The sequence below is a fragment of the Onychomys torridus genome, chromosome 8 (assembly GCF_903995425.1).
Source record: "Onychomys torridus chromosome 8, mOncTor1.1, whole genome shotgun sequence".
Lineage (NCBI taxonomy): Eukaryota > Metazoa > Chordata > Mammalia > Rodentia > Cricetidae > Onychomys > Onychomys torridus.
This window is the reverse complement of record NC_050450.1, coordinates 34687566-34702037: the sequence shown is the minus strand read 5'-3', so window position 1 is coordinate 34702037 and position 14472 is coordinate 34687566. Positions and strand designations below refer to the sequence as shown.

General features: G+C 41.5%; 1 protein-coding gene and 1 pseudogene across 2 annotated transcripts; one reads left to right on the top strand and one right to left on the bottom strand.

Moving 5' to 3' along the window:
- The first annotated feature begins 5313 nt into the window (after window positions 1-5313).
- On the top strand, window positions 5314-5889 carry LOC118589649 (annotated as a pseudogene).
- A 5307-nt stretch (window positions 5890-11196) lies between these two features.
- On the bottom strand, window positions 11197-14040 carry Med7 (mediator complex subunit 7). Of its 2 annotated transcripts, none has more exons than XM_036197125.1 (2): window positions 13766-14040; window positions 11197-12169 (listed from the first exon to the last, which is right to left on the bottom strand). In XM_036197125.1, the coding sequence occupies exon 2, from the start codon at window positions 12150-12152 to the stop codon at window positions 11451-11453; it is 702 nt and encodes a 233-aa protein (XP_036053018.1). In that variant the 5' UTR covers window positions 12153-12169; window positions 13766-14040; the 3' UTR covers window positions 11197-11450. The 2 variants fall into 2 exon arrangements, with proteins under 2 accessions (XP_036053018.1, XP_036053019.1); XM_036197126.1 differs by having other exon boundaries at window positions 13912-14040.
- Between the last annotated feature and the right edge of the window lie 432 nt (window positions 14041-14472).

Genomic DNA, 14472 nt, shown 5'->3' with positions numbered 1-14472 from the left:
ATATTCAAGCATAGGCAAGAGTACTTAGCACCCTCTCCAGTGCTCTTTACCCAGAAGCACAGAAAACAGAGGTCCAATTGTCTTCTTAGCGGTCACATTCACTGGTCAAGAAGCTTCTACGAGAAGTCAGATCCTAACTGTTAAAGCAAATGTCCTCATCATGGAGATGAGAGGGCTGAGGACAGAAAACCTCTCACCAGCTCACTCAGACTCCAGCCATGAAGCTACAAAGGATGAAAAGTGTCCACCGGTGAGAACATTCTGCTGAGCTGTGACTCACTGTGGGAAATCCTGTTTATCGTCTCATCTTGAAAATGGAGATCCCACTACTGCCCACAGAGGCTGTTCAGACGGGAAGTGGTATAGCTTGTTCTTTATACTGCTCTCCAGTACATCTCTCTTCTTTCTGCCAATTTACTGACAGTTTTATAGGTTCAGATAGCTAAATTCTCATTCTCCTCAGTTCACAGACACACTCACCATCAGTCAGTCCTGATGAGGTAACTTTTATGCTTCTACTACTACTTCCGGTCTTTATTCCTGCCCTGTGTACTCATTTTTCTCTGATCAAAGAATTGACTTTGTAAGACTATGCTTAGCTGCCTTCCAGAGTACCTAATCCCCTTTACATGTCCACTGGCAGGAAGAATTCTTCTGATACTTCACATCTTTGCCAAAATCTTCTTGTCAGAAAATAGTTTTCCAATAAAAGGGCTGAACAATGATTTCACAATATGGCTTTAAGTTTTTTAATTTGTTTAATGAAAACAATAACAGAATGTTGCATAAATACAAATTTATGGACTATTCAATACTCATAAAGCAATATTCAAGTAATCTGGACTCAAAAATATGGCCACTCTGCTAAAGTCCATTTGATGCCTCACTCCAAGTCATCTGTTCTTTCCTGACCATTTGCTTCCATAAGTAAATATTATTCTTGATACTGCAATGCAATTTTTTAGTGCTAAGGCCTTTTTTTTTTTTTTTTGCAGTCTTATGTATCCCAGGCTAGCCTCTAATTCCTTATGTACCCTAAGATGACCTTGAACTTCACTTTCCTCCACCTCCCCAGTGCTTAGATTACAGATATATGCCGCCAAACCAAGTAGTGGAGATCAAACCCAGGGCTTTTAGCATGCTACACTATTACGCCACCAACTGTGCACATCACCAGCCCTCTGTCTTTTTTCAAAGTTTCACTACTTATCTATGAATCTCAAAATTATGCATATGGTTCTTCTTGGTTTTCAACAATTTATGAATGAAATCATGTGAACTGTGGTGTTTTGTCATGTGTTTATCTGGACAGTGTATCTCTAAGATCCTCCCAGGCTATTCATGTACTTGTAGGTTGTTTGTTATTGAAGTTTTTCTGGAAATAGATATGTCTCAATTTCTTTTGTTTTTCAATTTTTGAGAATTTCATACCAGTATACAATGGAATATGATGTTATCTGTTCCCCATATTCCCTTTCCAACTTCCTCATATCTTCAACAAGCCTTCTTCACAACCTCACAGGGCTTTTATTTGATAACCCATTTAGTCCAGTTAGTGCTGTTCTTATCTGCAGGGTTATGGGGCCATCCACTGGAAAATTTACTAGTTCCATCCATTGGAAACTTACTAGTGGTCACATCTCCCGAAAAGTTGATAAACTTTTCTCTCTCAGTTATCAACTGCCGGAGACTACTGTAAGGAGTGGGGACTGAGGTCATCCATCCCATCCATGCTGCAATTTTGGCTGGCTTGATCTTGTGTAGGTCTTTTTATAGGTCCCCACTGATGCTGTAAATCCATGATTACACAGCCATCTCATGTCCAGAAGACAGCACCCCACACAACACTCCTCCCAATCTTCCCACTGTTACATTCTTTCTGTCCCTTCTTCTGAAATCTTCCCTGATCCCTGGGTAGGGGGCAGTTGTTAATATAGATGTCCTGCCACGAACCCACAAAGATGACTCCACCTTAGACTGCTAGCAATAGTTGAGAGGGTGTACTCCAGTAACCAGATTGGTGAATACCCTAACTCTCATCATAGAGCCTTCATCCAGTAACTGATGGAAGCAGATGCAGAGATCCACAGCCAGGCACTAGGCAGAGCTCCAGGAGTCCAGTCGATGAGAGAGAGGAGGGATTTCATGAGCCAGGGACATTGAGAGCATGATGGGAAAATGTACAGAGATAGCCAGCCAAACTAGTGGAAACACAGTAACTGTGGACCAATAGCTATGGAAGCCCCATGGGACTGCATTAGGCCCTCTGGAAACACAAGATAGTTGTTTAGCTTGAACTGTTTGGGGGGCCCCCCAGGCAGTGGGATCAGGATCTGTCCCTGGTGCATGGGCAGGCTTTTTTGAGCCTAGTGCCTAAGGTGGGACACCTTGCACAGCCTTGGTGCAGCGGGGAGGGGCTTGGACCTGCCTCAACTGAATGTACCAGGCTCTGCTGACTCCCCATGGGAGACCTTGACTTGGAGGAGGTGAGAATGGGGGGAGGGTTGGGGAGGAAGAATGGGAGGCGGGAAGTGGGAGAAATCTGGGTTCATGTGTAAAATGAATAGAAAATTTCTTAATAATAGTAGTAATAATAATAATAATAATAATAATAATAATAATACAGATGTCCTGTTTACAGCTGAGCACTCGGTCTCTCATTCTCATCATTTTGACCCTGTTAGACATCTTTCCATTTGACTGCTGTCCACTGCAAAAACATGCTCCTCTGACCAAGGTTGAGAGCAGCCAGGGTCTGTCGGCACCAGGACCTAGGCTAGGCAGATGCAGCCATTCTATATTTTTTAAGCACAGTTGGGAGTTTATTAAGAGGTTTTAATAGGTTTTAAGTGCTAGGGTTAAGATCTGAAAGGTGTTCAGGAAGAAACTAAGGCACACCCCTGAACATGGGTGTAGACTTCTCAAAAGAGTTGTCCCTTCCGTTGTAGAAGTTTTGTTTTCACTTCAGTTACACACAGTGCCACTCTGGACATTCTCATAGATAAATGCCAATATTCGTGAGTTTTAAAATGTCCTTCTAAAAGAGACAATGGCTCAGAGGACACGAAAACCTGGAATCTTGTCAGATAATGATCAATTAGTTTCCAAGGTTCTCCCCAACAGCATGTAGAATATATTTTGCTGGGTGGCATATACACACCTGTAATCCAAACGGAAGACTGAAGAAGGAACACAATTTGAGGACAGGCTAGGTTACAACACAATATGCTGTCTCAAGAAAAAAAAAATTACAAATCATTTTGGGCTGTGGTAGGCCAGGATTGGCTTTTCTGTTTGTGGTTTTGATTTATATGGTTTTTCTCAAGCTGGTAAGGGTGTGGGAACATGCCATGTGACTTTAACTTGTATGTACCTAGTTACTAACAAGCACCTCTTGTTTCTACAGCATTTGAATTGAATTTTAGAGAAATACTTGTTCAAGTCCTTTACCTACTCTGTTGAGTTTCTGTGTGTTTCATACTAATAAAAATAATTTATAACTTTTTGATGTCAGTCCTCTACTGATTTCATCTGTTGTTTCCCCCATACTGTAGCATTTCACTGTATCATTTGTGAACACAACCTCCCCCCCCTCTTCTCTTTCTGATTTGTGTATGATGAGTGGTTTGACTGCATGTATGCATGTACACTTTGTATATGCCTAGTATCTGTAGAGGTCAGAAGGTATCCGACACCCTGGAACTGGAGTTACTAACAGTTGTCAGCCACCGTGTTGGTGCTGGAAACAGAATCAGGATCATCTAGTCCAAAAAGTGCTTTTAACTGCTGAGACATCTCTCCATTTCCTGAACACAATTTAACTTTGTTGAAATGAAATGGACCAATCTTTCCTGTAGTTGGAGAGCTTCTCTCCAGGTGCCACCAAGCCCCCCGGGTCCCACAACCCACTTGTAAAATAAACACACAGACATTTATATTATTTAAACTGCTTGGCCATTAACTTAGGCCTACCATTGTCTAGCTCTTACTCTTATATTTAGCCTATTTCTATTAATCTATACTTTGCCACATAGCTCGTGGCTTACCGGTACCTTATCTCTTTCTTGTCTTGGTGGCAGCTGGCAGTATCTCCCTGTCCCAGCCTTCTCTCCCCAGAATTCTCCTCCTCTTTGTCCCACCTACCCTATCCTTCCTGCCTGGCTACTGGCCAATCAGCACTTTATTTATTTTAACCTATCAGAGCAACACATATGACAACAGACCATACCACAGCACTTTCCTCTTGTAAATAGTACATTTTTATATTTTCTTTTAGTATTTCTTTCCTTATTCAGAGGTCTGAAAAAATATTTGCCTATATTAGTTCAAAAACTTGGCTGATAAGAGGTGCAAAGATGGTGGCCTGAAGCATCCTAAGGCCAGCTGGCTTCTTGGTCCAGTTGGTCTGACCCCACATGTTAAGTCTGAAGACAACCTTTAGGAGTTAGTTCTCTCTTTCCACCATCGGGGCCCAGGTCCTGAATTCAGGTAGTCAGGGTTAGTGGGAAGCACCTTTTCCTGCTGAGTCACCTCTCCCAACTGTGATTTTTTTTTTTTTTTATAAAAGTGTAAATTACATTGGCTTCAATAAAAAAAGAATAAAAACATGTTTTGACTCTATTTATATTTAGGTTGATTTTTAAAAATTATCTTAAGAAAATGTATTCTCTATGAAATTTAACTGTTTTTAGATATTTTTCCAGGTCTTCCATATATTAGAAGCTATTTTACCTAATATCATGTTTATACTTTTCTATTTTGGTTGATGGAATGCTGAAATAAAAAGTATTCTTTTAACATTTCTGTAATAATTGGTAAATGTTTACTAACCCATTATCTTTAGAATATATAAAATTGTTTATGCTGAGGATTATTTTCTGTTATGCAGTGATAACTTAGTTTCTTCTTTTTCAGTATTTTATTTCTTATATTTTGCTGGTTAGGGAATCTAGTACATACTTGAAGCTGTGATAGCAGGCATCCGTTATTTTATTTCGGTTCTCAAAGCAAAGGTCTCAGGATTTCACCTTGGATATAAAACATGCTATAGGTTTTTTGTTTTGTTTTTGTTTTTAAGAGCTACTGTTTATTAAGGAAATTTCCTTCTATTCTTGATATGCGAGTTGCTTGTCTTCTTTATGAATAGATACTAAATTTCACAGATGCCTTTCACATCTATTGTAAAAAGTGATTTTTCTTCCAAAATCCATTATTTGACAGGCTACATTAATTCTCTAGTCCACATTCTTCAGGTAAGTGCAAATTGGCCATAAATTTTTTTTTTTTTGCACAGACTAGCGAACAATAGTCAAGATGGCTAAAAGTGACCCCAAGAAACCAAAGGGCAAGATGTCTGCTTATGCCTTCTTCGTGCAGACATGCAGGGAAGAACATAAGAAGGAAAACCCAGAAGTCCCAGTCAATTTTGCAGAGTTTTCCAAGAAGTGCTCTGAGAGGTGGAAAACAATGTCTGGCAAAGAGAAACCGTAGTTTGATGAAATGGCAAAGGCTGATAAAGTACGCTATGATCGGGAAATGAAAGACTATGGGCCAGCTAAAGGAGGCAAGAAGGACCCCAATGCCCCCAAAAGACCACCGTCTGAATTTTTCTTATTCTGCTATGAATTCTGCCCCAAGATCAAATCTACAAATCCTGGCATCTCCACTGGAGATGTGGCAAAAAAGCTTGGTGAGATATGGAATAACCTAAGTGACAGTGAAAAGCAGCCTTACATTACCAAGCCTGCAAAACTGAAGGAGAAGTATGAGAAGGATGTTGCTGACTATAAGTCTAAAGGGAAATTCGATGGCGCCAAGGGTCCTGCTAAAGTTGCCCGGAAAAAGGTGGAAGAGAAGGAGGAGGAGGAGGAGGAGGAGGAAGATGAATAAAAACTCTTGTCTCCTTGTGAATACCTTAGAGTAGGAGAGTGAGTGACTGACACATCTCTTATTTGAGCTGTATCTTTTTCCCTTGTTAGGTTTAATTACAAGATTTGATCACGATCATAATGTAATTTCTCAAAGTGTCAGTGGTTTACATGAAGTGGCCATGAGTGTCTGGAGCACCCCGAAACTGTATCAAAGTTGTATATAGCTCCAAACATTTTAAAATGAAAAGGCACTCTCGTGTTCTCCTCACTCTGTGCACTTTGCTGTTGGTGTGACAAGGCATTTGAAGATGTTTCTGGCATTTTGTTTTCAATGCATAAGGTAGTGTTAACTATGTTTGGTTATTGGCTAGAAATCCTGATTTGTCAACTGTACATATCTAGTTTGTAAAGAGAACAAAACAACCCAGACAGATTCCTGATGCTCCTTGTTTGGCGTGAAGGATGTGAGGGGAAGATGCCTTTTGGAGGGGGCCATAGCTCAGGGGTGCACTGTGAGGCTGGACCTGTTGATACTGTAGTGGGCATCCATTTAGCTTCAGGTTGTCTTGTTTTTGTATATAGTTGCATAGCATTCTGCTGACATTCTTAGTTGTGGCAAAGGGGGTAGGGGGCAGCTGGCATGAGAAGTGTTTGGATTTTTTTATTTAGTTAAGTGCCGTAGATTTTAAGCTGTTTTTAAACAAACTGTAGAACTCATCATTGTCAGCAAAGCAAGGAACTACTGCATCAATGAAAGTTCAAGAACCCTCTGTACCTAAATGCAATTTGCAACATTCTGTTATTTTTTTGTATGTTTAGAATGCTGAAATGTTTTTGAAGTTAAATAAACAGTATTACATTTAAAAAAAATTCTCTTTGCAAAAACGTATTACTGGTTTCAGTTTACTATTTTGCTTATACTAGCTTTGTAAGACCTGGGAGATGTTTTGCTTTCCTACCCTCTTGACATCTACAAACAATTAAAACTCTTTTACTCTTTGTGTATACACAGGATGTGAGGAGGTCTCTTTATCCTGGCAATGTTTTATCAGGCTCATTTGGCACAGAAGCTATCTGAACTTGAAGTATTCTTTGTAAGGTCTTCACTTCTGGTTCCTTTTTCTTAATCCTTAGAGAACTATTGGGGTTTCCTATCAATACCAATAATTTCCCAAGAATCTGCCCACTTTCCCTAAATTTTCAAATGCATTAGGATAAAGTTGTCTATCTTTTGTTAATTACTACCTGTATCTATAATAATGTCCCTCTTTTGTTTCTATTATTTGTGCTTTCCTTCTAATTTTTGTCCCCATCCCCAAAAGTAATGCCTTCAGACCCCATGTTCAAGTACCACCTAGCCTCTGGGGCACCCACAAGCCCTTCCAGATCAAATGCTCAGCACACAGGCCTCGTTTGCCTGAAGCCAGGGTACAATGCTTGAGATCAAATGGGTTTCAAAAGGAAATAGGGTGAGTGCTGTCTTTCACTGTCTGCTTTATACTCTGGGATAACTACTGTGATTACCTGGCTTAATGAAAATGAGCTTCCAAGGACACTAATCAACCAAACAACCACACAAGCTGACAAGTAGTGGGGCCCAAATTCTAAAACTCAAGGTTGTTTTTGTGCACTGTTCTGAGATCTCAGGTGTTCGCCACTACATCCAGTTGCATGATGGGTGTTTCAAGAGTCATCCTGATTCAACTGGTATCAACCAGATATGTAAAGACCAAATTCAGATCTGAGTAAGTGAGCAGTTCATAGGCTGTGCCTCTAGGTTTAATTTTGGCCCTCACTGCAGTTGGCCTTACACTTAAGTAAGACTGCCACCTGTTGGTAGCATCACCACACTACAGTCTGAAGCCAGTTCGTACATCTTTAACGATAAATGTCAGTAGTTTGAAGAAAACGAACAGTAGAGAAATTATACTTGCCTGCAGTATACTCTTCCCAAGTACTTGCAAATGAAAAATTTTACCAGTAGCTGAGTGTGTTGACATCTGCCTAGAAGGCAAACACTCAGGAGGCTGAAGCAACAGGGTCACTGAAAGCTTGAAGCCAGTCTTGTCTACCTTGTGTTCCAGGCCAGCCAGGGCTACACAGGAAGACCCAGTCTCAAAATACCACAAAATAAACAAAGCAAAACTTTTAAAAAGAGAGTGGGGATTGGCTGACATCCAAGCTTTCTAAGTACTGATGCATATTACACTGTAGCTATAAAGATTTTCTTTTTTTTTTTTTTTTTTTGGTTGTTGTTGTTTTCCAAGACAGGGTTTCTCTCAGTAGCCTTGGATAGCCTTGAACTCAAGAGATTTGCCTGCCTCTACCTCCCCTCTGAGTACTGGGATTAAAGGTATCTACCACCAACAGTTGACTTTTCTTTTCTTTTTGACATTTTTATTTCTGTAGTATATTTATTACTATTATCGGTGTGTGTGATGTATGTAGAAGTCAGAGGACAACTTTTGGAGCCCATTCTCTCTCTCTACAAGAATTCTGTGCAAGCACCTTTATGAACTGAGTCATCCTACTGGCCCTACAATAGCATCTCTGTGACCACACTTTGGGATTTAAAATAAGCCCTGTGGCCCACCAGCCAAATCAAATCTACTGTGATTTTAAACCCTCCTCCTCACCTCAGTATGGACTTTTGTTTAAATGGTTCAAAAACTAAAAGAATACTTCATAAAATGCTTGAATAAATGAAATCCAGATTTTAGTGTCTGTATTTGATTCCTACTGTTCATATATCAAAGTTGGATTAGAACATAGTGCTTTCATTTACCTATTGTCTGACTGTTGTCAAGCTATAGCACCCAAGTATATGAAACAGAAATTGTATGGTCTTCAGTGCCTTGAAACTGAATTTTACAGAAAGTTTACCACCACATGGAGAAAACAAAGCAGCAGTTAAAAAAAAACAAAACAAACAAAAAAAAAACAGTACAAAACCACTTTGCCAATTTCTTACCTCACATAGATTCCATCCCAAGCAAACCATAAACTTTAAGCTTCAATTTTCATGAGTCTTAAGAACACTATCTACCAAGAAGGGTTTTTAGATACAAACACCAACATTTTCTCAAGATACAGAGGTCTTAACCAAACCAACACATCATGCCTTAGTATGTTCAAAAGAAGCTATTCTTTGAATCTAGACATGTTTCCTCCTTAGTCTCGGGTCATGCGGTATTTACAAGCATGGATTTCAGGACTGAAAACTGGAATAGCTCTATTGACATACATGATTTAACAGTATGACAATTAGAGGACTGAGAACGAAGTTCAGTGCTTGACTATGAAACAGGATACCTACTTCATTTTTCAAGACGGGGTTGCTCTTTTCAGCAGCCCTGGTACTTGCTTTATAGACCATGCTGGCCTCAAACTCTAGAGGTCCCCCTGCCTCTGCCTCCTGAGTGATGGGATTAAAGGCATGCATTTGGTAGTTTGAATGTAATTGGCACCCATAATCTCATAGGGAGTAGCACTATTAGGAAGTGTGGCTTTATTGGAGTGGGTATGGCCTTGTTGGATGAAGGTTTCCTATGCTCAGGATACTGCCCACTTGCTATTGCTTGCAATCTGTAGGACTCACAGCTACTTCTCCAGCACCATGTCTGCCTGCATGCCATGTCCCACTATGATAATGAACTGAACCTCTGAACTTAAAGGCAACCACCCCAATTAAATGTTTTCATTTAAGAGTTGCCTGGTCATGGTGTCCCTTCATAATAATAGAAGACCCAAGACAGTGTGCTACCACCACTTGGCAAGGAATACCTATTTTCTAACCTGATTTTGTCACTTATTAGTTGTATGACCTTGGTTAGGTCAAGCTCTCTGAACTTCTACTTCTTCCTTTTTAATGAGTGAAAATGGGTTGAGTTGTAGATAAGTTTGTCATCAGAACAGTGTTACAGACATATGTGTTTGCAAAAGGAGATAATGTGGGCCAGATGTTTTGAGTAGGCTATGTTGGAAGCCAAGATTCTTCTAGGGAGCTACAACAGCTAAGTGACTAAGATACAATCTTACCACACACATACCAAAAAAAAAAAAAAAAAAGGCTGAGACCAAGGAACAGCTGTTCAATAGCAGTATCTGTTTTGGAAAAGCCTATATTCATTTGTCAAAGTAAAAAATGTACATTTTTCATAGCATTGGACCATAACCATTTTAAACTGAGCTCTACAAGCTCCAGGGCTAATACGACCTTGACAAAATAAAATACCAGGGGCCAAGAGAGAAATTTTAAGTGGTTACTTGGAAAACAAATGTATTACATCTCTGGGTGGGCTTTAATTTTGAGGTTACACCAGAATAATGAAAGGCTTGTTCATGCTATTTCAAGAGTTTTTGGTTCAGGTGTGGCATGAGAAACTTCGAATTTCTAATAGGTTCCCCAAGAGAAGTTATGTTACAGATCCAGTTACATTTTGAAAATCAGTAGCCTACATTAAGAGAATAACAGGCAGGCAGTCTTTGATAACAAAGCAAGAGCTTGGTTCAAGAGGGAAGTTAGAAGAAAGTGCAGTTTCTCAAAAAAATTATCTTGTTCACATAAAATCAAATTAGCTAAGAAATGGAGCTGATAAAATACCTACCGCTCACTGTCATTCAAAGCCAAGGACTCAAACTTAACTTTTGCCATCTTAAGTAGACCATACAGTCATGTGGCCTCACAAGGCTGTATGGCACTGTATGGGGAAATGTGGTACATCTCAGAAACATATCTTAAAAGAAAATAAAACTATTTCGTAAACATTTAGCAGTTTCTGTTACTAAACCTTTTTCCCACAAGCTTCCAGATTTACGACTCAGGTGAGATCAGCTCTAAAGGAGTAATGTAGGGGCTGGACAGATGGCTCAGTGGCTCAAAGTACATACATCTCTTGTACAGGACCTGTTTGCTTCTCAGCACCCACAGAAACGGCTTACAACCACCTTCACTCCGGCTCCAGAGAAGCCAACACCCCTTTAGCCTCTGCAGGCACTGCACTCAGAGTCACAAAGACAGATGGGGGTGGGGAGTTAAAAACAAAAGAAACATATAGTTAGCACATAGATATCTTAAGGGCTAAAATTAACGAATAAACTTAGTCACCAAAGACTAATTACCTGACTGGGGGGAGGAGTAGTCCCTAACAAATATCCTATGAAAGATGAAGAGGAAAAAAGCTGGGATACTGAGTTTGCAGGCAAGGTCATCAGGAAAATAAAGTTCCTGTACTGTTTTGGAGTAAGTCTAAACATTTTACCGTTTCACAAGTATAGTTTGATACCCTTTATTAGTCTTAAAGCAAGTAACTTTTTCCTCCAAGAATGAGTTTGATATTACTTCAAATCTTTATTCCAACTCCAAAAATAGGACTATCCCACACAATAGCAAACATTCTGCTTTTTTAGGGTCATTACTCAAATATACTTTCTTACCTATGCTTACTGTTAAATTACCACGTACAGCATTTCAATTGAAAAAAAGTCCCTTTATATTTTTACTTATACCTCTTAAGACTGCCCAAGAGAAAATAAACTAATAAAAGATGCTACTCACTAAAAGAAAAAAAGAAATACTCTTCACGGTCTTTCATTCATTTCATCAACTAGGACACATAAGGCAGCATCTTTTTCTATAATCTGGTCCCTCCTGTGACCTGAGTTTTCTCTTTGTTGTTCATTCTGTCCAGTACAATTGCTGTTATCATCAGTGTCCATTGGCTCAGTTTTAACTCTCATCCCTGCTTCCAAATGGGGCAAATCATCAGGCAAAGAAGCCAAGCAATTCTGAATCATTTCAATTACTCGTTCCAGGTGTTTCTGAAACCTCTCGGCTGTTTCAAGACGTTGACGTTTCTGGACCTCCATCATGACTCTCAAGGTCTCTCTTGCTTGGTGGGGTCGATATTCATTTATAAGATGATGCACATGCACGAAAAGCAGCTTAAGATCTTCCAACTTCTCTTCTCGTTTTATACTCCCAGGGCTCCTTATTAAGATATCTAAAAGGTCCAAGAAATTAATCAGTATAGACATATTGAGTTTTCTCAGTTCTTTCTTGTGATCAAATTGCATAGGATGAAGCCGTTCAATGCCCTGACTTTCCAAAGGGCGAATGATAAGATCATCACATTGGAACTGGTTGCCAAACATCATGTAACTGTCTTTAATTGGAGGGGGAGGCTTGGGAGCTAAGCCTTCTTGAATATTTTCATCTGTATATTCCTTGATGTACTGCATTGGAGGTGGGGGAAGTGCGCTCACTTGCTGTGGTTCACCCATCGTAGACAATCAGGAACCTAAAGAAACAGAGCACAGATTCAGAACAGACCCCATTAGTGACTTCAGAGTATGCTATTCCTTCTGACAGGACAGGGTCCAGAACAAGATGACTTTAGATTTTAAAATTAACATTTACAAAAGGGAATGGCTATTAATTATTTTTCTAATTAAGGATATGTTAACACCTAAATATTTTCCTTTATCTCCTTAATGCTTCAACAGCAGTTAATAAGCAAAAGTCACACTTTTTCATCTATAAAGAAAACCTGAGGGAACTGGAAGCTGGGGCAGCCCCACATCAGCTGGATGTCTGCTGAGGTAAAAGATAACATCCTACAGATGGATGTACAGGGTCTTGTTTCTGCTTTGTGCCTAGGATCTCCTGTTGTCATGGGGGTGGGGGGGGGGGGGGGGGAATCAGTGCGGCTGAGACATCCAGATAGGCCACACCATTCCAGGAGAAGGTAGGCACCCATAATTACAGTAATGGCATTGGAAAAAAGAACTTCCAGAGTACGAAAAACATAAACCCCAACACTGAAACATACATGTTCAAAATAACCTCTGCTTATCCCAATTTGATTTAAGCGTACTATCCTATGAGGAGATTCCTGAGTGCTTTTTCACACTGATCTGAGATCTGAGTTTCAAGAGACACCACCTTCCAACATCAACCAGGGCAAGTAACATACGGGTTCTGTACGATCACTATCACGCTTGGAGTATGTTAAATCTGAGGGCAGCCACTTCGAATTCTTCAGACATTTAACTGTTTGGACATACCCTCACCCCATTTCCTTTTTCCCCCCCTTTCCTCTTCCCCTAAGTATTTCAGTATATACCTAAAATATGAATGAATGTCCTCTTGTAACCACAGCCCAGTAGACACGGAGCCTAAATTTCATCCAGGGAGGGCTTTTGAAATTGAGGATCTGTGCTTCCCTTCCCCATGCCCCACACTAACCCCGCAGCTTCCCAAAGGCTTCTAGTAAGTGACCCGCACGGTCATTTACACCGCCATTTACTCTTCGCAACGACACAACTATTCGCAACTGAATTTGAGAGACAAGAGGCCAGTTCCCAACGTGCAAAACTGGGTGCAGTAGATCAAAATGCTGGCCAATGGTACAACGGGAATTCTCACTCCGGGCTTTCTGTGTCTTTTTTGCGCCAAAGCACAAATCCCCGTACATCACGGAGTCGCGAAGGTACCCAGGGAACAGCCCCGCCACAGGACGGAATCCGCCCATCACCGGTTTAAACTGAACTTTCCAAAGCCGCAGGAGGTCGTAATTTACTAACATTAGTAAAAAACTCGCACTTTCTAGCGTTCGCTTTCGGGGCGGGGGGTCGGGGGGGGGGAGCGTGGCAAGCTCAGAGACTTGGTTCACGTGGTCCCCAGGAACTGGGGCATCCCTCCCAACGTCGGGAGGAACCCGGGTCCGCGCTCCCGGGTGGCTAGTCTCGTTTTACCAGTGGCGACGGGGCACAGTCCTGGCTAGGGCCACGGCAGTTTAAAAGCCGGCGGCGTGGGGACGAGAACTCGGGCCTCCCAACCTCCGGCCCCGCCCGCCCCGCCCGCGGGAAGCCCGGGGAGCGAGCACTCGGCTCACCTTCGGCCTCCGGCAGGCTCCGCCGAGCGACGCGGCGGGGAAGGCGAGCCCGGGTTTCCCAGGCTGCACCGCGCCCGGAGAGTCGCAGCCGCGGGGGCGGAGAGAGAAGCTCAGGCTGCGGTCGCCAAGCGCGGCCGCCCGCTCACCTCGGCGCTTGCTTTTCCGGTAGCGACTTTTCCTCGGCGCAGCGGAAGCACAAGTTCCGGTTGCCTTCTCAGGAAGAAGCCCCTGACCAGGGCCCTTAATTGGCTACCAAGGCTGTCCCATAACAGGTCTTGCTCCCGCCCTAAAGATATTGCGCCTGCGCACTTCCGCGTCTCCCGCTTGGCCCGGGGTTATCTCAGGCATCCCCCCCCCCCCCCCCCCCCACCTCCACCCCTGGCATTCCTAGGTCAGGCCCGGAGAGTTCCTCTTCCGCTGGTTTGGTCAGTAAAAGAAAGTGCTATCCAATAATTCCATTCCTCGCCGCCCCCCCCACCCCTTTTAAATGACACTCGTAAAATTATAAAGGAATCCACTTGCTTTATGTAAAAGTCAGAAAATACGGGTAAGCAGTATATTAAAATATTCCAGCAATGCTAACCTCACCATCAAAAATTACTCTTTAATTAAGATTAGACTCCATGATATGCACGTATATGTATATAAATATTTGCAAATGCATGGAGATATTTGTGAAGCTGATGAAGAAGAAAATCCTAAACCTC